The sequence below is a fragment of the Larus michahellis genome, chromosome 10 (genome assembly GCF_964199755.1).
Source record: "Larus michahellis chromosome 10, bLarMic1.1, whole genome shotgun sequence".
Taxonomy (NCBI): domain Eukaryota; kingdom Metazoa; phylum Chordata; class Aves; order Charadriiformes; family Laridae; genus Larus; species Larus michahellis.
The window spans coordinates 8,999,904-9,022,145 of record NC_133905.1 but is presented as its reverse complement, the minus strand read 5'-3'; the positions used below and the strand labels follow the sequence as shown (position 1 = coordinate 9,022,145).

The following is a 22,242-nucleotide window of genomic DNA, read 5'->3' as shown; positions in this document are numbered from 1 at the left end:
TGCTAACCAGTAGCCTTATTTTTTATTTTTTAAGTCTGCTGTGCTTGCAGAAGATCTGAGCAATTCCCCTGTGAATTTAATGTCTCTAACTAGTTTTATATGTTGTGGGACATTCTAGCCAAATAAGAGTGAAAGTTTATGAACCATTAAATGTGCAGGAGTCAGTAACCATTCAGTTGCTCCTCCAGTTCCTTCTCATTGTAGCATTAGCAATTCTGAGCTCGTCACACAGTGGGACATAGCTCAAATTAATTAGCTAAATTGCTACCTAATGGCAATAAGATTTGATGCCACTTAATATTTCAGTGCAAACATGGCAGGCAGGTTAACGTATTTAAATATGATTGGCTCACCTTTTCTAGTGGAGTATCTTAACTCCTGTTTGGGCCGTCTACATCACTCACTGGGCGCAACTAATTCTATCAGCGGTCTGATCTGCTGTTAGCTCTGATAAAATGTACAGTCATCTCCATAGCCCTCTCCTTCAGTGATGACCATCCTGCGGTAAAGATGCTGAAATGCAGTTTAAAGGGGGAGGGAAGGACTCGCACACTGTGCTTTGTACATAGTTAAGTCACATTAATGGTGGTAGACAAATTACAATTTGGAGTTTATCAGCAGAAGGCTCCAAAGGCAGCTTGTATCCTGCGACAGTGTTGGGCTGTGCACACACGTGCAGCACAGTAGTTGAGCAGTTGCTTCAGCCTGTGGAAGGGCTGGGGGGGGAAGATGCCCATTATTCTTAGCGTCCTGTTCCTGAGAAAAGCCATCGAGTTTGCTTACGTGCCTCTTGGTTTTCTTTTCTTTCACCCTTTCTTTCCGCCCGCCCTCTCCCCCCATCCCCCTTGTGAAGCAACCCTTCTGGCTTTGTTGTAAGTGTGGTTTGTAATCATTGTACACATCCCAGATGGTTCATGAAAACTCTTTGAAATGCCATCTGCCAGGCGTGTGTCCAGCCGGCAGCCTGTCATTCTGCTACAAGAAAAACGGAGGCGGGTTTTCCCTTCCCCCTGCCTTTCTGAATTGCAGTCAGTAACACTTGCTCAGATGTGAAGCGGGATAACAGCCCGAGCATCTGCAAGCAATCTTTGCTTGAGACAGCAACATGGAAAGTTGTTGGGTTTTTTGCCTTCGCCCAGATAAGATATCCTAACCAGTGTAGTTTTTATTTTCCCTCTGTTTGTTGCTGGAGACCAACGCGAGGTGACAAATGTTATCTCTGTGATGTAATGTGTTTCTTTTACGCGGCAACTTGGCGTTTCTAATGCATTCAGCGTGTGTTGCAGGCAATCGCGCTGATAGCAAGCACATCTGCGATTTTTCGACTTGAACATATTCAGGAAATTAAGAACACTGAGATGAAACAAATAGATCCATTAAAATGGCTCAGAGGAATTATGGCAGAGATATAATTGTCATGTCAAATAGGCAGCCAGCACCAGTAAACCGCTGACTGCAATTTCACCGCTATAAAAATTCAGAAGGAAAAAAAATGATTAATAAATACTCTCTGTGGGAAGATACAGATAAAGAAAAGAAGAGGGGGCTTTAAAAGATAAAGTAAAATGAATTCTGAAGTTCCCTGATCTTTGTGTCTCACAAATGTGTGTTGTCAGTTGCTGGGAAAAAGTATGTCCCGATCTTTGTCATGTGGCTTGCATGCCGCATGGCTCGGGGTGACATTTGACTGATGCATTGGATGAGGAGCACTACAGAGTCTAATTCTCACTTTCATTGTGCTCCAGGCATGGGACAGCTACAGCGCTGCCTTTGTCGTACTTATTGCTGAGGCTTTTAATTCTTCTTCCTTCCCTCTCACTGACCTGGTTTAGGGCAGCCTGGCAGTGATCAACAGCTACGATGCTCCGGTGAAGGTCACAGAATCACAGAATCGTAGGGTTGGAAGGGACCTCTGGAGATCACCTAGTCCAACCCCCTGCCAGAGCAGGGTCACCCAGAGCAGGTGGCACAGGAACGCGTCCAGGCGGGTTTGGAATGTCTCCAGAGTTGGAGACTCCACCACCTCTCTGGGCAGCCTGTGCCAGGGCTCTGCCACCCTCAAAGTAAAGAAGCTCCTCCTCATGTTTAGGTGGCACTTCCTGTGCTCAAATTTGTGCCCGTTACCTCTTGTCCTGTCGCTGGGCACCACTGAAAAGAGCCTGGCCCCATCCTCCTGACACCCACCCTTTCAGTATTTACAAGCATTGATAAGATCCCCCCTCAATCTTCTTTTTTCCAGACTGAAGAGACCCAAATCCCTCAGCCTTTCTTCGTGAGAGAGGTGTTCCAGTCCCCTCATCATCTTCGTAGCCCTTTGCTGCACCCTCTCCAGGAGTTCCCTGTCCTTCTTGAACCAGGGAGCCCAGAACTGGACACAGTACTCCAGGTCCTCACAGCCTGAACATCTACAGCAGTGTCTGTGCTGAGGGAGGAGATGTTGCATCTGGGCTGTGACCCTTCATCCCAGCTGCTGGCTGTGTGCACGCTCCTTGCGTAGCAGGGAGGGACGTGTGTGGGCATTGCCCGCTCAGCCTCCCTGCCTGCCTTTAGATGGAAATGCGGGGACTCGGACAGAAAGGGGCATATGGTCCGGTTCCAGGATTTCTCTGGTCTAAATCTGTGAAAGACATCTCTCCTGTTACAAACTACTCGGTAAAAATCATTGTAGTCTTACTGTAAGGATTTAAGAATACAAAGAATACAAATAGGAAAGAATAATTCTGCTAGTAGGGTGAAGATATCCATCACCATTTCCATCCCTATTTTTGCTTTTCCTCCTCCTGCCTTCACCCATTCACACAGCTCCAAGAGAAGGAACGATAGAAAAAGCACAGGAATTTATAGACTATCTGAAGGCTGATGGTAAATAATACAAAAAGAGAGAGAGTTTCTATTTTGAAACAAGAAACGGGGGATGTGAGAGGAAGTGGATGTCTATCAAGGATATTAATCCTGGTGATAGTCTTTCAAGGGTGTCACTCTGTCAAGACTGACCTCTTGAACAGTCTCTCAGATGAATAGGCATAAGCAGACTTTCCGCTTCCCTGGCACTTGAGGAAAACATTTGCCAGATGCAGGCATGGTGAATTTATGCTCTTTCAACTTCTGAGAGCTGGAATCTTCCCAACTAGTTTCCAGAAGCCTGCTTCTTTATACTTTCTTCAGTCCTTTTATAGAGGGTTGAAGAATTTGTATGCACTGGGAAGGCACTGCCCAGGGGCCGGAAGAGTCGCACAGAGGTGAGAAATCATGGTTCATTAAATGTCAGGTATGGTTTCCACGGCTCAAAGTTATTCCCAAGCCAGCAGATTGGTTGTGGCCACAGCACTCGGACACCTCCAACTCTCTAATGCTGCTCTTTCTTCTAAAGTTCAGTTTTCTGTACTATCTGCAAATCTGTCGTTTATATTTAATCTCAGATGTACAGAATCCAGCCACCTCGTAGCCTCCGGAGTCATGGAAAATAAAGGTTATTGAACAGAAATTAATCCTAATCAATTAGGCGGTGCTCAGTGACCTAAATGCAGTGGCCCAAGCCATCTTAGCAAAAAGTCATGAAATGACTCACCTTACACCATGCTTCAAAGGGCTGTAAATTGGTCGGAAGGCAGAAGAGTTTCAGAGCTGGCAGAGTAGCAGTCATCAGAGCCCCGTTCTCCATGGGTAGTGTTTAAATTGTCGAGTGCTAGAGCGAGATTCAGTGTGAATTATTACTCAAAAGAAAAAGTATTTCTTGAACTGGAATGAGCTTCTGGGTGAAACTCTTTTTGCAGGTTGTCTCTTTAGCGAGCATGTGTGAACAGTGCATCAAAACTGTCTCATGGTCCTTTTTAATGTTGAATTAAGAAAATAGCATAAATAGAGATAAAATATGAAGAAGAAATAAGGAAGAAAAGATCTTTATGATGTGAAAGAATTTTTTGCAAGATAAAGTGATACAGCAATAATGGAAGCTAGAAAGAAGTTGCCTTATCTGAGAATACCGATTGCAATTTTAGTGAAGCTGAAGTACGAGAGACTGTTCTAATGGCAGGAAGGTGATTGCTGGCATATTCCCAGATGCCAAACTCTTCCAGCTGTGTTTCTGCATGTGGTATGAGAGGTGTTTTTCCCAGAGAGTCTTTCTGGGAATATCAGAAACATTGTCGTTGGGTGGAACAACTGGTACTGCCAGCAGAACCCGTGATCTGTGTCTTGGCTTGTTTTTATGTGGGCTCTTAACTTCCGACTGAACTCTTGACACTGCTCTCTGTGTAGCTCACAGAATTGTATTTTACAGATACTGTTGGATCTTTGTGATGGTTTTTTATTGTCCCTTTTAATTCTTGCTAAGACAACAAACATATTAACGTGCTAATTTTTCCTTTCAGGCACAACCCGCCCTCCAAGAGAAGGAGAAGTGCCTGGTGTGGACTATAACTTTCTGACTGTGGAGGAGTTTCTGGAGTTGGAGAGAAGTGGGACTCTTCTGGAAGTAGGAACTTACGAAGGTATGGAGCCACGGGCAGTGAAAAAGCACTTCAAGTAACTGTGGTAGGACAGTAGACTTTCAACACCCTCACTCGTGTTAACCAGCCTGAGTTAGGACCTCACTTTCCATCCTAGTGCTCGACTTCCCTTTTCTCTGTGCACCCTGAGAGAAGGAATTACAATATTGTGTGCTTTTGTCTTTTTCCTCAAGTTAACCACCTCAAAAGATTAACATCAGTAGGCCAGGAAAATCCAATATGAAATCCAGTAAAGAAATACTGAGGGAAGACAACTTAGTAGTGGATGAAAATGCATCTTTTCTGTGGATCTGCTATAGCCCATTTCACTTTTTCTTCCCTCCTGCTGTCTCTCTTCCCCTTCATCTTCCCTAAGTACACATCCTTCATCACCCAATTGTGTCGCACTATGCAGCTACATGGTGCACTGCTTTTGCCCTTTTTTTTTTTCTTTATTCTTGGATAATTATTTCTAACTTGGGTCATTGTGTTGATCCTTTTTACAGCATGGCTTTACAAACAACAGCACTGAGACTGCCAAAGGGCACTGCAATGTCACTAGGGTGAGAGCAGGAAAAAGATAGCTTTGACTTCGAGAAAATGCAAGGCAAATTGGTCATATTTAGGTACACAGTAGGATTTGTGTAACTAAACCTGCAATCTCTATCTCTTTTAAATTGAAAACTCCTTTTGGGGTGGGGTCTTGGCCCCTGAGCACATTCAAACATACCTCTTGAGAAGGCAATGAAAAGAAATACATTACAGGTTTGAAAGTCCTTCTATTGCACTTCAGCTCATTCATATCATATTTCCATTTGCAAGAAGTTAAATGGGTCTTGTCATAATTATGAGAAGTTGAAAAAGCCTTATTCTTGCAGCCGTTAATAAGAAACATGAAATACGTTTAAAAATGTGAACTACACACAAATAGCTGATAGTCTTTGAAAAGTAGTCATCGAATATGAACAAAAGAGATTGTGACACGTGATTTTGGTTTTCAAGGTCTAAAAAAAAAGTCCTGAAACACTATTTGTTTAGTCTACTTCTTTAAAAACTCTCTGGTTAAGGTCACCTTTAAACCTTGCACTTATTCCCAACTGTAGACAATTGCAGTGTCAAATCCGGTTTGCATGAAGATGCTAAATTGTATAATTTGGTTTCACTCTTCCACCTCTCTGAGCTGATTAGCTCCATCAGCACCAATCCTAACGTTCCAGCAGCAGCACTTCTCCAAAATGAGCCTTTTCCTCTCCATGTTTCTAATTATAACACTAAATTAGTTTTCTTTGTCATGGTGCTCGAAATAGATCAGCTGAACTGCCTCACCATTACTTCCTGATCGTATTTGTTCTGGTGACCTTTCCACTTGGAAAGACAAAATGGGTAACTGTCTGTAAGCTGGCTCCTGGGACTTGCTGGGAATTAGTTTTCAGGAAATGCTGTACACATCTGGGACAGTTATAACCTGGTCGTTTCATTGCTGATGTGATTATATGCAGCAGCAGCAGCTAAACTGTTTAGATTTCGTGGGTTGCTCTTTTGAGTTGCTGAAGATGAGGTTGGTTTCTCATAAATCTAATGCGTATTTCATTTCTGTGAGCGATAGAAGGGTCTGAACTTTAAAGGAATAATTTGTCAGAAGTGCTGAGAAGCCTCTTTCCACGTTGACATCAGTGATGCTGGTGTATAGTGGTTCTGGAGAGCTGGCCCATGGAAGGAAAAATCAATAAGAATAAAGCAAATAATGATGATGCATGTGTGCACATATGCTTCAAGACACATTACTATTTGATTGTAATGTGAAATAAATAAAGTTCATTTTTCACTTACAGCATCAAGAAATGATTTTGCTGCCTTCCGAGATTTCTTTAATGGCTTTATTGTACTTTTTTGGGAAATCTTATTTTACAACTGTATTGATCAAGACAGTGTTGATCTTGATTAGATCTTGAAAGATGGTGTGATTCAGACCCAATGCTGCAATCACCAGCAATTTTGTAAAAAAAAAAAAAAAAAAACTGCCAAAAAAAAATAGATCACAGTTAGTTAGACTTCTAATGTCCAAGTCTTTGTTACTGCTCAGCTTTATAGTTTTAGATTACTTTAATTATCATTTTTTTGTGCTACATTTTGCTGCCTCTTTTTTTTCTTTTTTAAATGTACCGCCATAATGAAGTTGATTGTATTTTTGACCCTGCCAGTGATGGCTTAATCCAAAACAGAGTGATGGAATTCCCAACAAAAGGGAATAATCTTCTATTTCTCTCTGGAGAACAATAAAACAATACCTTTAATGCATGGCTTTTATTACTAATAATGCTACCTATTTTACTGGGTCGGAATCAAACAATTGCAAAGATAGGGTTGCTTTTGGTTACAATGTAATTCGGTGATTTAGAGATGAAGGAAGGGGAATGCTATGAAATGGAGAGTAGTGATGATGAATGGGGAAGTTTTCATGGGCCTGGCAGCCACAAGCTCATGTGGCTCAAGCAGGATGGTGGTTTGGGGTCAGGGTGATCCCAAGGTCCCTTCTGGCCCTAAATTTCTAAGAGTCTGCATGTGGTGATGGGGGGGATGGATGTGTGCGCTTTGTTTCTGTGCTGTATTTCAGCAGCTAGAGAGAAAGTCTGACCCGATCAATCAAGATAAAGTTTTGGCATTACTGGGTGACATTTGTTTGCCTTTTGAAGGCATAAAGCCACGCAGATAGTGGCACAATCGTTGGGAAAAAACCTTGTGGGAGAAGACGTAACACAAGGATTTGTTTGGTAACAGTTACTGAAGAGAACTTCTGGGGAGAAAGATTAGAAAACGGGGAGCCATCAGAAGAAGGATAATACAGAGGACTTTGCTGATAAGGATACTATTGATTTGGAAACAATAAAGAACAAGCAGAAGAGAACAGTTGGAAACCATAAAAGAGCAGGAGAGTGTATCAGGTTTTGAAAGTGCTCTAATTGCAAAGAGAGAAACCTCAAGCTGAATAGGACAAAAAAGGTGTTGCCTACCTACTGGGCTGCATAATGTCATTGTTATTTCTTCTGGTGTGCTGCAAATAGGTTCCTCCGGGCAGTTTGTGATTCACATCCCAGTGACTGCAGAGCAGGCATGGCAGCTGCTTTTCTGGTCACCTGTCACCTCCCTGGTGTGTTCGGCACCCAAAATGCTCCAAAAATTGTGATCAGGTGGGAGGGGATGTTTGAAAGCCTTAATTCCTGAGGTTTTCGGTTCCCGTTTTAACATGCTACTTTTTAACCACAAAGCCTAGAAACTTCTTTTTCCCCCTAATGAAAGCTACATGTTGGCCACGTGAATTCAGGATCCGGAGCTGAAGTCCTTGAAGACCTGCCCAAAGCTGTGATGTTTTCACCAGTACTGGTGGGTTTCGCAACACGTGCATGCTGGTAAAGCTGCACGCGACACGCTCAAGCCAGTTAGTAATTCCCATTGACAATACTCATTAGGAAGGAAAAATCTTTTTAGTCTGCGCATTAGCTAGTCCTTCTGGTGGATAGGAAACCATCATAATTATAATCTCAGGCATTTATTGACTGATCCTTCAGGGCATAAAATACTGATGGATGCATGGAAGTAATTGTGTAGGTTACTAATTATTTAGCAATTACTTCTGCATTTGAATTGTGGGCTCTCACAGGGACCCCAAGGGAGGGCTGTTTTGAGCAGAACCACAACTTCTAGATTTTATTCTCATTTCTTCTCCAGCTGCTAAATGGCCCTGGGCAAATCATAGAAATCAAACCAGGTAACTGCTTTATACTTCAGGTTATTGGCCTGGAGAATATTAAAACAACACTTACTTCTCTATTTATTAATATTTCAGCAGATATCTTGTGCCTGCAGTTATCTCCTATTGCAAGTAGGAGGGAGAGATTGGAAGCAATGGTATTTCAGAGGGCTGTGCTGAATGCAGCAGTGGAGATGGGCACTGTGCAGAGACGCACGGGGACATTAGAATCATGGAATCATAGAATAGTTTGGGTTGGAAGGGACCTTTAGAGGCCATCTAGTCCAACCTCCCCTGCCATGAGCAGAAACATCTTCAACTAGATCAGGTTGCTCAGAGCCCCGTCCAACCTGACCTTGAATGTTTCCAGGGGTGAGGCATCTCCCACCTCTCTGGGCAACCTGGACCAGTGTTTCACCACCCTCAGTTAAAAACTTTCTTCTTTATAACTAGTCTAAATCTTCCCTCTTTTAATTTAAAGCCATTACTCCTTGTCCTATCACAGCAGGCCCTGCTAAACAGTTTGTCCCCATCTTTCTTGTAGGTCCCCTTTAAGAATTGAAAGGCCCCAAGAAGCTCTCCCTGGAGCCTTCTCTTCTCCAGGCTGAACAACCCCAACTCTCTCAGCCTGTCCTCATAGGAGAGGTGCTCCAGCCCTCTGATCATGTTCATGGCCCTCCTCTGGACCTGTTCCAACAGGTCTTTGCCCTTCTTATGTTGGGGACTCCAGAGCTGGACGCAGGACTCCAGGTAGGGTCTCACCAGAGCAGAGCAGAGGGGCAGAATTGCTTCCCTCAACCTTCTGGCCGGTATCTCAGTGGGACTCCAGGTGCCCAGAGCACAGGGGCAAAGCTGGTGAAAATTCAAGCAGGAACAAAAGATTGAGTATGCAGAATGCAAAGATATTCAGGCCAGGTGTGATACCCCCAATGCAAAGTACAGTTGGCTGAAGACTTCACCTGACTGCCGTAACTTTTCAAATATCATGGAGGGTGGCTTGGCAACTGCATCAGCCAGTTCCTCAGGACTCTGCGATGCATCTCATCAGGTCCCATAGATTTCTGTTTGTTCCTCTGTCATGAGGAACATGAGGTTCTGTCACGAACCTCATCTTCTCTTACAGTGGGACGGACTTTTCTCTCCCAGTCCCTGCCTTGTGCTTCTTCCACTCGAGAACTGTGGGAGGAGAGGTTGCCAGTGAAGACTGAGGCAAAGAAGTTGTTGAGTACCTCGGCTTTCTCCTCATCTGTTATTAGCAGTTTGTCAGTCTTGCTCATCAGGGAGGGCATGCTTTCTTTGACCTTCCTTTTCTGGCTGATGTACCTGTAGAAGCCCTTCTTACTATTCATTGTGTCCGTTGCCAAGTTCAGCTCCAGCTGTGCCTTGGCCTTCCTGACGCCATCTCTACACAACTGGGCAGTGTTCCTGTATCTTTCCAGGATACCTGTGCCTGCTTCCACTGCCTGTGCATCTCTTTCTTGCCCTTTAGTTTGACCAGCAGGTCTCGACTGAGCCATGCTAGTCTCTTTTCCTCCTTTCCTGATTTCTTACACGTAGGGATCGAGAGCTCTTGTGGTCCATGGAACGGGTCCTTAAAGATCTGCCAGCTCCGTTCTGCTCCTTTGCCCCTGAGGGCAGTTTCCCAGGGGGTCCTATTGACTAATTCCTTGAAGAGCTGGAAGTTTGCTTTCCTAAAATTCAATGTCCTGATTTTACTCTTTGCCTGACCCGTATCCCTCAGGATTGCAAACTCCACCAGTGCGTGATCACTGCAGCCCAGGCTGCCTCCAACGTTGACATCATCAATTAGCTCACTTGCGTTGGTGACCAGTCCAATGATACTGGTGGTCCAGTGTTGCATCCCCTCTAGTGGGGCTGTCTATTACCTGGTTTAAGAAGTTATCCGCCATGCACTCCAGCACGCGTGTGCACATTAACATGGTGGCTGAATTTTGCATGGGGATGGCTGTGTCGCCGGGGCCCGGCGCGGCTGTATTAATGAATGCCTGCCCGGCACTTAGTGATCCTCAAAAGAAAAAGTGCTGCACTTTATAACATGTGAAGGGTTATTACATTATAGCGTATTATTGTCAAGGCATCATCTTTCATTCTCAGGACAAGTGTTATGTGATTGCCAAGAGAAGTAATAAGTAATCTGCATTAGTCTCATGACTAAGATGTAATGGGGTGACTTGCTAACATTTTTAAAGTGTATAAAACTAGCTACTGTAGACAGGGTCTCTGATTGTGGTACTTAATGAGTGTAATAAATTACCTTAATAGTGCAGTTAGAATTTCAGCTGAAGTAGAGAGGTGTATTCAGCAACATGCTTCAAATCAAGATGCCTTTAGCCTAATTTATCTGATGTGCTGGCTCTCCTTGGGTTTCTGTGCAGCAGCCCCACTCCTTCAGCTGCTTTAGCAAAATGGCTGGATTTTTCTTCTTTCTTTCTGGTGTCTTCGCAGCCTGTGGGTCTCGCCAACTTGGTATAACCTTGAAGTGAGAGCTGTGTCTGTGGCATGCAAAACATGTCAGGAAGGTTGGGCGAGTAAGGGTGGCAGATGCTGGGGGATGCCCATGCAGCGGAACAACATGTTCCGCTTAATAAGATAAGATCCGCTTATTAATGTCTCCATACTACAGATTGACTCAATAAATCATAATGGCTCCTTTACCACCGTTACAATGTATCCTTGTCGAATAGCCACTTATTAACATCTGTGCATTGCAGAAAGATTTCTCTTCTATCTTTTGCTGTTGTACTTTGCTTTTTTCATTGTTATTATTTTTTAAACCACTAGTAACACAAAAAAAAGAAGTTGTTCTTGTGTAGGTGCATGACTATGAGTGTTAAGTGTGAGTGCTGCTATACTGAAGTGTCATCTGATGATAATGCTTCATTCTACAAACAGCTAAAGTGGTAGTGGAGTAAATCTTTCTCTAAAAGCCAATATTCAAACATCTGATAGGGTTTCAGAGTGGCTTTGAATTTCCTTTGGGATTCCTGATTGGCTTCTCTTGGTGCACTTCCAATAAGAAGTTTTCCAGTGTCAGCTCTGTCTGAAATTGTTCATTAGCAGTCCTGCTTTTCGCTGTTTCTTGATGCATCCTAAAACACAAACCTTGAGGGAAGAGGTTGTTCCCAAACACCTCGGACCAAAAAATGGCAAGTTGGCTGGGTTTTTCCTAAGTTAGATTTCAGGTTATTTTAAGGATTTATTTACTTTCTAACCGCAATCCGATGTGTTGAAGGCTGTTCGTAGTAGTCCGTTGATAGATGGCAGCCTGGCACATTTCAGCATCGTTTCTTGGTACTGGATGTTCTCGGGACTGTCTCTAGGATTGGCTACACATTGGTATCATCGCTGGTGATACCCAGCTCCTTCGCAGCTGGGCAGCCCTTCTGCCCCAGGAGGCATCCCAGCCTCCGCAAACGTTGGCATTTCCCTGCCGCTGCAGAGCTCGCCCTGCGCTGCGAGCTGCGACACACACGCCAGCGCCTTCCGGAGGGGCAAGGTATTAATGGGATGAATCCTCGTGCTGGGAGTAGATATATAAATATTTCAGTATTTGCAAGAAGAATTGCATATTGCTATGGCTTAACATCGCATGTTCTTGATTCCTACAGCCTTATGCTAGGTAGGGTGTGTTCCAGCTGCTTCTCCTGTGCTCTCTGTAGATACCATGCACAAGCACGTGCTTATTTATGTTGCCTATGATTTTATTCTTTTTTAAATCTATTTGCACGTGGATGTAACAGTTGCTCTAATATAACTGAGTTTAGGAAACACATTGAGCTTCCATAGCCAGCTCACACCCTATACTACTGAAATCTTACTGCTTATGTGTTACTTTAAGTATCTTTGGTTTGTTTTGGCTTGTTAGAAATTTTCCATGTATAAAATGTGCTTGGACACAGCTGTACAGGAGTGTTAACAATAGCATGTGGCAATACCTAGCGATATCTCAATGTGGGAAAAATCAGAATAAATTATCTGATCATAGGTGACTTTCTGCTATGCTGTCATTGCCTGTAAGGACACTAATTGGAGTATATGTTAAATTTCAGACATAAATTGAAATGTGCAAATTGTAACATTTTGACTAATTTAGCAAGAAACCCAGACTGATCTTTCAATTAACCTCACCATTAACATCTGCAAAAATTGACAGAGAATCTACTATTTAAAGTAAATTGGATTTGCATATATTGTAGGTTAATGTCTCTGAGATCTCTTTCCATGCCTATGTTTTGCTTCCGATCCAGATGCTGTGTCTGCGTCCGCCTGCCGGTTGCCTGGATACTCTGAATTTCCTCAAGGCAATTGCTAATCAATGTGCAGTTGCAGCTAGGTGAATCCCACAGACAGCAGCCAGACCTGTCATCTAAATGTAGAAATCTGTAGCAGAATGTGATCTGGGAAGAGAACAGACAAAACACCGTAGCAGGAGCTCGGCTCCCAGGAACCAATTCATCCTGTGCTAATCAGACACAAGCACTCTTGCTGGATTAGACGAGCAGAAGCTCTTCTGCTAAAATTAAGGGTCAATTGTTTTGGTTCTTGTACAGTGCAGAGAAGAAGAGCTGCATCTCAGAAAAGAAAACAATTACATTAATAATTACATTTAAAGTCTTCATGTCAAGGCCCTGCTTAATTTTGCTGCTTATCTCCAAGTCTCTTTCCCAAAACACCCATTTGCATCAACACTATGAACTGCTTTTTTAAAACATGAGCTGTTAATGGAGTCCTTGTTAACACAGAGTGGTAGCTTTGAAGATCAGATGCAGTTCTCATGGACGCGGGGTCCTCTGTGCTACACAGAGGCTTTTGAGTTCCTTGGGGTTTTTTTGTAATTGCAAAATTACGCCTCACAGTAGGCGCCAGTAAATTCAGAACTGCAAGAACTCTGCTCTGTCCTTTCCTGAGAGACAAATGCACTCCCAGTCCCAGGCCTAAATCTCTTGACACCGGAAAAGAAAGACAAATTCCCCTCCCCAGAACAAGAGAATAGCTACAGCAAAGCCAACACCTACAGATTAAGGTAACTGAAATATACAGTTTGGGACCACGTTTTTCAATTGATGTTGTACCATTAGGATTAATGCCCAAGCTCATGCTTTGACCTTGCACACAGCTCCCCCGCCTTCTGTCACTCTGCCACCCTGTCCCCACCCCAACAGCCTCTGTGGTCACATCTTCCCTCTCTGCAAGGTGAAATGCCTACTTTGATACCCATTCCACTTTAGACTCTTTTAGAGTCTCTGTTCTTCTGCATTTCTACCCATTCCAGAGACAGCGTTTTGGATGGATGGGGTCCTTTCAACTGTAGTTGAATTGAATGGTCATTGACAAAAGTTTTTATGGATTAGATTCATAGTTGTTTACACAAGGCTAGCTAATTGGTGTATTTTTGTGAACTACATTTCAAATTCCAGGTCACATAAACAACCTGAGGTTCTCTGTGAATTTACTGCCAATCAGGGCAATACTTAGTAGGAATGTTTTGTTATTTTGAAATATCAGACAAAGTTTCCATTACCACTAGGTTTCTAAAACTTAAAAAGAAAGTTCCCTTGGCTGACAGCGTTGCTTTAATTCATAAGCTGCAGGACAGGGTAGAAGCTGCTGTGGATTGCTTTCATCGATTAGGATCACTGCTTGAATTGGCAGAGGAAGAAGTGTTATGATGATGAGAACTTATCTTATTGTTGTGATTAGCTGTTACCAAAGTCTAATTACTGTGCATGATGCTAAAATGTGTAAGCTGCCGACACTTAGAGATAAGGAGATGAAAAGAAATCAATTCATTCCAAATAGTTATTGTGGGTTTTTTCATTATTCTTGTTATTTTTGTGCACTCTCCTGAGTGGCGTTTCAGAATGCATGGATTAAGTCCTGGCTTTGGCTGCAAAAGCTGCCATCAAACTTTGGTTGTGGTTAAATAAGTTTTAAGCACCAAGGGACTGAATAAAATAAGGGTTAGTGGGAGGTGATGACAAGGAGTTCACTTAAGGGTATGTGCATCTGCTGAGTGAATGCATTGTTATTAGCTATTAATTCAGTTGCTGTAGGCAGGATCCAAGTGTGATTGAGAAGAGGGTAAAGTTTAGAAGCCCGGTTCCCATAGGAATCAGACATGGGAAAGTGCTGGTTCTGTCATTCTGGCTGCTTCAGAACTGGCATTTCCACAGAAAAGGAGATTTTTTTCCTGCTGTCTCGATCAAGAAATCTCCTTTGCCTGAGAGACAGGCTGCTCTTTTCTAGCTTTGAGATACCACGTTTAGGGACACAGCCCTCAGAAGTTTTGGAGAGCCTCACCTGAGCTGCTGGGGGAGCTCAGCACCCCGGGGAGTCCTGCCATAACTACTGTGCTGACTTTAGAAAATGTTTTGGGATCCTCTGGGATGACAGATGCTTGTGTATGCACATGTAACATGCTGTTAATAATTAGAGCTGATTGGATATTCAGTACAAATTACACTGGCTATGAAGTTAGCCCCTTCTTTAGGCTTACAAGTGGCTCACAAAACACTGTTAAAGCATATTTTTAAATGTATGTTTTTTCATAAACATTGACAGATTTAATTTGAACAAATAATGTCGAGTCTGAGTGTTTTAAAACTCTTGCTGGGCTGTTCACTGTCAGTTGTTTATGGTGCACGTTTGGATTTCTGAGTCACAGGGTAAATATTTTCTCTTTCTAATTTCTAGGACTAAACATGAGTTTCAATGATAATTTTAAGTGCCAGTCCCTCCTAATGGTGTGTCTGCCCCCACACCCAGCCCCACGTGCCACTTCTTCAAAAAGAACTGCTTAGAGAAGAGAAATAGGTCTGACTGCATCCAGCAACATGAGGAAAAGAGAGTATTGCCATTTTCTCTCATTGTCCGTGTCACCTGGAACCTGGGTTGGAGCTCTCGTTTGCAGTTTTTCATCAGGAGCTGGGTTGTTTCCCAAACCTGTGTGTCCTTGTGTGAATCTGAAGGAAGAGCTGTGATTTTTCTGAATATTGACTCAGGCTGAATCTGCCTCCTGTGGAGGAAAAAGAAAAGTTCAGCCCCAGTGGCTGCATTTTCCATATTCTGCAAAACAAAACCCACACATGCAGAGCCCTGCTCAGTTTCAAATTCATATTTTCTCTTTGTGTGTGTTCATATATACTTGTAGGGATCCTCTAAAGACAGCACACCGTGTTGGCAGAAAATAATTATTCGCTAATAGTAGTGCCACCAACCATGGCTGGTTTGAAAAGTGACTAATGATTTCAGTGTAAGCAAATCTGAAATATTTTGGAGAAGCCTGTTTTCCTGCTGAGGTGCAGCTCTCCGTGAACCGTCAGGAGCTCCAGCTCTCCTTGTTTCTAGACGAACTTAAAAGGAACAAAACTTAAAGATATAATCATATATTTCTCTGTAATTGGAGGACGGCTGGTAACATCTGTGCTGTGTTCTTGTCCAGGAGAAATTAAAATCCCCACTAGCAACATCTATATATCCCCTTCATTCACTTTGTTGCATCCATCGCAAAAAGATTTAACTGTTTTCAATAGACCTGAAATGAATTTAGCACAAAATAGTGATGTGCAGTGCTATAAATAAAAGCTGTTCTCACATATATGGCGCACACATGGATCTCTCTGCTTAGCAGTTAACATCTTTAGAAAACACATTTTGTCTGGAAAAACAAACAAAAAACCCCCAATCCCTCAATGTAGCAGCATTCTTTGGGAGAAATGCCAAAAAGGATAGGATGGCAGCAGGGTAGATTATCCTTTTTCTGCCCACCTACCTTTGTATTTTCCCTCTGCACTCTCTCTCCCCCATTCCTCCTCTTTTTGTATAAAATAGTGCTGCAGTATATAGAGCATAAGAATAATTTCTCTAGCAGAGACTGCAACCTGCTTGAGGAGCCTCCATCCCCATTAGTGGCTCTTTCCAGAAGAAGTAATTTCCTTCTCCCTATAAATTATGCATCAATGTACATTTAAGATTCTGAAATGATGAACAGAAGATGAAAGCGTTGCAGAGTGTTGCTGCTTCTATGGAGCTGAATCCACGACGTTGTATACAGGCTCCAACACACCTTGTTAAGACAAACCTGCACGTGTTGCTGTCCTCGTACTCCAGCTGTAAAAGCGTGGAGATGGGAGCTCATCCAACTTCTCCAGCCTCAGCTCTGTAAGAAAGACTTCTTCTCCTCTTGAAAGGCAGTGAGCGGGAAAGATCGCAATGTGTCTCCAAAGTGATCTTCCTGAATGGACTCTGCCAGCCTGAGCCAGGGCAATTCCTTGTTTCCCTTGCTCCTGTTGTGTCCGGAGACCTTCCAGAGTGGCAGGTTGAGATCTGTGAGTCTTACGATATGGACGATCCCTGTGGCCTTACCCTAAAGCTGACGACCCCCACAGCTTCAGGGTTGTGAGGGACTTAGATGACCTACTGGGAAAGGCATTTTGGTCGGCTAAGCAGGAGTTGAGATAAACACCTAGTGCTTCCAAACTGAAATAAGGATATGTCGTTTGGAATGTGAAGTGTGTCATGACTGAGCAGTATGAAAAGCGTTGGGTGGGCTGGAACTACTGTGTGCAGCGGTGGGGCAGGTCAGTGCAGAGCTGCTTGGCTAACTTTAAACTCAGTGTCATATCTCAGTGTATGAATGACGTTGTTGACTTCTGCAACAAAAACACACATGCGTATGTATAAAAATAAATGACAAAAAAATCTTCTTTAGGTTTTAAAGTGCCTTTGCATAATCTGCCTGTGGCGTGTGGTTCCCCTCTAGTGTAACAGGGGCAATAAAGGGGCATGTAAACTTTCTGGGCATGGATATTAAATATATAATATAATTATGTACTGAAAAATTGATAAATAAGGCTTTCAGATTATGCCTATCCTATGGAGATAGACGAAGAATGTAATCAAATGTACACGTATATTTTAAAGAAGAATTTTGTGCTGCTGCCGCAGTTAAAGCTGTATGCATGCACCCTCACGTGTGTTTATACAAAGCTTTATGGGAGAGCATCCGTTACATTTTGTCATGCCAGAGAATATAGGGAGAATTTTTAAGTTCACCCTGGGAATATGAAGGTGGCAAATGAAAATGAATAATAATTCTTGAAAAGTAAAATTTGGGGAGTTTTATGTAAAAGTGTTGTATATCACAGATCATTGTATAAAAAGTAAAAGATACGCCTTGCAATAGGCCTGAGTCCGATAACGCCCAGTGCTGCGGGAACCGGTTCCAGACCTGAGGTTCCTGTGGAGCGTTTCAGGGCAAGTCAAGCACTATTATGGTGTTTGAGGTGAAGTGAAACAGGAACAGTGAAATACCTCAAGAGGTTCTGGCATCAATGAACCCGCACTTATTCTGTATTTCTTCCGTGGTCACTTAAAATAACAGTGAAGCATCCCAAGCACTTTGCACTGTTTGCATCACATCTGGTGACAGCTGCCAAGAGCTGTGCGTTTGCGTAACTGTGGGTGCGTCTTTGTCCCTTCAAGTTTTGCTTCAAGGTCTGGTTGTTCACTTCTACCCAAGTTGACCCAACTGCTGAGTTTCCTCTCTGAAGAAAGCAGTGCCACGTGGTACCTTTCCTTTTCTCTCCTTTGGCAAAGTTTTCTTTTAGAGAGAGAATAGTTCTTGCTTTTTAAACGCAACATCCACCCTAAAAGAACCTGTGTATTAAAGCAGGCCATCGAGCCTTTCATCACTTCTCCGGGTGATAGCAGTCATGAATTTTTTATCTTCTGCAGGGTTCACTCCAGATCTGCCACAGCATTGTGTGGGTGCACACATGTAAAAAGACTACTAATTGAAATTCAGATGTAACGAGATGAAGTTTTGCTATTCACCATGACTGCCTTTTGTTTTAGCCCTTGTACGCTCAGTGCACCAAAACAATGCAACCATTGCTTCTCCTTTTAGATTCAACAGGAATAGCTTAAAAGGCAAGAAATATCTCCGTGTCTGCTCTAGAGATGTAATATGCACCCCCAAAAACGGGAATGGCATGTGTTAGTTTATGTATTTACTTACTTGTGGGGAGAGACAGAGCTTTTAATGGAACTGAAAAGAAAATAAAATAGAAATCTTGCTGCTATAAACTGTTCCCTTTTAAAGATGCAAATGTGTTTCTATTGCCTAGGTAACTATTATGGAACGCCCAAGCCTCCCAGCCAGCCCCTCAGTGGGAAAGTGACTTCCACCGATGCTTTGCAAAACCTGCAGTCTGGCTCCAAGCAGTCGACTCCAAAGCGAACCAAGTCTTACAATGATATGCAAAATGCTGGTATAGTGCATACAGAGAATGAGGAAGAGGATGATGTACCTGAAATGAGCAGTAGCTTCACAGGTAAAACAAAAATATTGCAGTCTGTGAGTTAGGATACACGGGGAAGATTTTGGGGGTTTTTTGTTTTTAATAGGTTTCCTCCAAAACTGTCAATCCTGGACAGAAGTGGCCAACAACACCTCTGTGGCAGATGTCCAGGTGTAGGCACTCACATGCACAGCTGTGTCTTCTAAAAAGGCCTTGAGGGGTTGAGCTGGATGAGAAAAAAATGGGGAAAAGTTTAAATCTGTTAGTTGCACAGGGTTTAAGAAGACTTGAGCTATAGTTGACAGTTTTAAACAGTATGAAATGGCTCAGCCAGGATTACATTTGAAATTAGTTATTGCTCCTTCCTAAATACTTTGCTATCCTTTCCCTTTCCTTGCAACTAGAGATATCCATCGCATACAATTACTAGGTCCTCTTCTCCAAGGTACTTTCCAACAAATTGAGGGCTGCTTGCCCCAGGAATGAGGTCTGAAGTATGGATGCAAGCTCTTTATTTTGTGAAGGCCTTGTCTTCTGCTGAACACAGATCTCAGTCCCGCCGTGGCTACCATCGAGCATTGGCTGAAAGATCAAGGGAAACTTTTGCAATCTGAAGTCAAGTGCTGTCAGGCAGATTCAGAGCAAAACACTATTGGTGATCAGTTGAGTTTCCACAGAAATCCACTGGAAGTTTGTGAAGCTCTGAGGAGCAAGAGCTCTTCCCGATGCCTGCAATCCTAGTATTTGTTAGCGCTTAGAGGATTACTTCCTCAGCTCGGTTTCAAGCACTGAATTAATCTTCCTAGCTCCCTTTGAGGTAGGTGCTTAGCTAGCAACATTCTCCACATCTTCAAGCCTTTCACAGCTGCTTGCTGTTGGTGCTCAGAGCCACCACAGGCCCTAGGTCATTTGTCCTCTGGTCGCTTCCTACCACCATAACTCTGATCAGAGTCATAGGAGCTGTCATGCCAGTTCCTACCTGCCAAAGTCCTGGCTCTAACATCTGTGTAGAGCTTGGAAAGGATTTAAGCTGAGATTTAGTTTTGGACCTCTCTGGGTCAAACTGTCTTTGACTTTGAGGGTTGTGCTCTGTTTGGCTGCCTCCTGTTACGTATTTCCAACCCAAATCACTCCTGGCTGGCCTAATCCCTCCCAGGCTGGAGTTTCTGTCTCTCCTTTACAAAGTTTTGCACTGCAGGTAGTTTCTCACATGTTGTGACATGGCAGCAACCTCAGGCCTTGTCGCAGGTTCTGATTCCAGGAGGAAGGTGGTGGGAGATGCTGTTTGACCTCCTTCCTGCTCGTCTCAGTTTGGTGCCCCTGAACTAACTCGAGCATCATTTCCCTTCCTTGTTTTCCTCCACAAGATGAAATACTGAAAGATGTAGCTCATTTGTCACAACGTTATCACACCCTGGCCCCTTGCCTCCATTAAATGGGCACAGAATCAAGAAAAGAGTTATTTCTCATATACCAAGTGATTCCTTATGCTTATTTCACATGTAAGTGTGTTAGCCATGTTAAAATGCTCCTGCTTCCTTAGGAGACCTCTCGGTGACCTGTGTCTTCCAGACTTTGGCATGTTTACACTCACAGTCTTAAGCTGGCAATGATTCATTCATGCTCCTTTTATCTTGTCATCTTCTACCTAAAAATACTGACTGCCAGGAAGGCTAGAAAGCAGACAGCTGAGGGTACTGGTATAGTCTAGATTTTTTTCTTCCCTCTTCTCCCAGCTTATTATTTTCAGTATCTTGTCTTTTTGTAATGGCAGAACACAGATTAGAAATGGCGCAGGAGCTGCAGTTAACGGACCCCCCCAAAACCCAAGGCTGTGGCCTGTGACTTGATGAGGTCCACTGTCTCCAGTTTGGAGAGTGGAAGCGAGGTCTTGGCTGTGAAACCCTTTCAGTCCCGCTGCTTGGGGACTCGGCAGAGTGTGACACCAGTCTCTCTATGCTTTGCTCAGTGTGTTGCCTGCCACGTGTGCTGGAGATTGGTGGTCTCAGGTGATTTGGAAGTATTGCCATACATTTTCAACACCTTCAAGAACCAAACAGAGAAAATCCCTTTGGTAGACATGGAGGTAATTTTAGAATTTGGTAGTTGTTGCTAAAAGCTCTCTGTGAAGGAGTTGGGGGCACAGACCTGTTTTGTGGAGAGCGTTTTCTGTGATTAGAAGTGGAGGGAATGAGCAGCACTTTTTTATGGATACAGCTCACAACTTCATGGATATAAGCATCAGAAAGGTTTCCTTAGAGGGAGAAGGGACAGATACGTAATGAAGCATTCCTGAGTGACTTTGACTGGAAGGATACGGTGATGAGCCATGGAATAAACCACCTCAGACAGCGAGAACGGGCACTAGTGTGGACACATGGTATAGTGCTGACATTCAATTTAATTTTTAATTTAAAAAAATGCACTGCACTAAAGACGTTCACCATTAGCTTGAGTTTCTGGCTACCTTCTGCACTTGTAAAAATCGCCCCTTTTGATCATTCTTCAAATAGGAAATTTTATGCTCCTAATCCCTGTCCCACATTTGGCACTGCGGGAGTGAACCTGTAAGCCTGTTCAGAAGCCCGTTGAACTGATCTCCATCAGTGAGCCCTGGCCTCAGCCTGGAAGACTTTGGTACCTCGGCAGGGCCTATTAGCGTGAACACAGTAGTTGATCACAGCTTCTGATTTGTGCTGGCGAGGGGCTGGCTGCCAGAGTGTGTGTGGGCAAAGCAGTCTCATCCCTGCTGGCAAAAAGACTGCAGAGTCTCTGCCCTCGCTTCGTCTGTTGCTGTGTCTTGCGAATTAAAAGGCAAGGAGAGGAAAACCGTAAGGATAAACCTGGAGAAGCAAATGGGAGGAGAAGACGACTGATTTTCAATTTTATTTGTGCTTGTTTTTTCTACAGCAGAGTCTGGTGACCAAGACGAGCATAATACGCATATCGTAAGAGAGACAGCCCCACCGTCCGCGATTGATAGCCACACCAACGTTCCCACCACGGAACCATCTCAGAACCTCCCTCAATACCTACCTCCTTCTGCTGAGGATAACCTAGGTCCTCTGCCGGAAAACTGGGAGATGGCCTACACCGAGAATGGAGAAGTCTATTTTATAGAGTAAAGCACACTTTTGTTGTTCTAATTCCATCTCTCTCCCTCTCTCTCTGGGCATTAGTAAACCTCCATGGATGCATTTTGTGTGTGTGTGTGTATTAAATATTTAGTATATACAGTTACGTTGCAGAGCTGTAAGTTCCTTACTGTTTCTGAAGGGGTTCTGCATTTCCTGATTGGATTAACATCCAAATTACTCCTGAGTTCAAAGGCAGAGGGAATTGCTTGTTTTATGAGGGTGGTTACAAAAGCAACAGACACTTATAAAATATGGGCCAGTTGTTTTCACGGGTGGAATGAAAGCTCCTAATTGAAAGGGCTGAGACTTCATTTCTGGAGCCTGCCTCTGTGCATAACGCAGCAGAGAGAGTTCCTCCAGTCGTGTGCTGAGGTGGTAGCAGAGCCAGGGAATGGACTTTCTGTGTTGTCCTCTCGTCAGAGCAAATCGCCCAAACGTGTTGACATGCTCCAGAGGTTTGCAGAAGGCATAGCTCAGTGCAGAGAAGGCACAGTAAGTTTGGAAAAGAAGTACCTCGTGCTCTGCAGTCTTTGCCTAAGAGCTGAGTA

General features: G+C 43.4%; 1 protein-coding gene across 46 annotated transcripts in view; it reads left to right on the top strand.

The window, feature by feature from the left end:
* The window catches only part of MAGI1 (membrane associated guanylate kinase, WW and PDZ domain containing 1), a 361,242-nt gene that overhangs the window by 266,168 nt on the left and 72,832 nt on the right, over positions 1-22,242 (top strand). For 43 of the 46 annotated variants that reach the window (XM_074603161.1, XM_074603156.1, XM_074603163.1 and 40 more), the window contains 3 exons: positions 4,371-4,490; positions 18,384-18,590; positions 21,468-21,678. In XM_074603161.1, coding sequence (XP_074459262.1) covers positions 4,371-4,490; positions 18,384-18,590; positions 21,468-21,678 — 538 coding nt within the window. The remainder of the gene's footprint in view (positions 1-4,370; positions 4,491-18,383; positions 18,591-21,467; positions 21,679-22,242) is intronic. The other 3 variants (XM_074603130.1, XM_074603118.1, XM_074603153.1) reach the window with 1 other exon arrangement.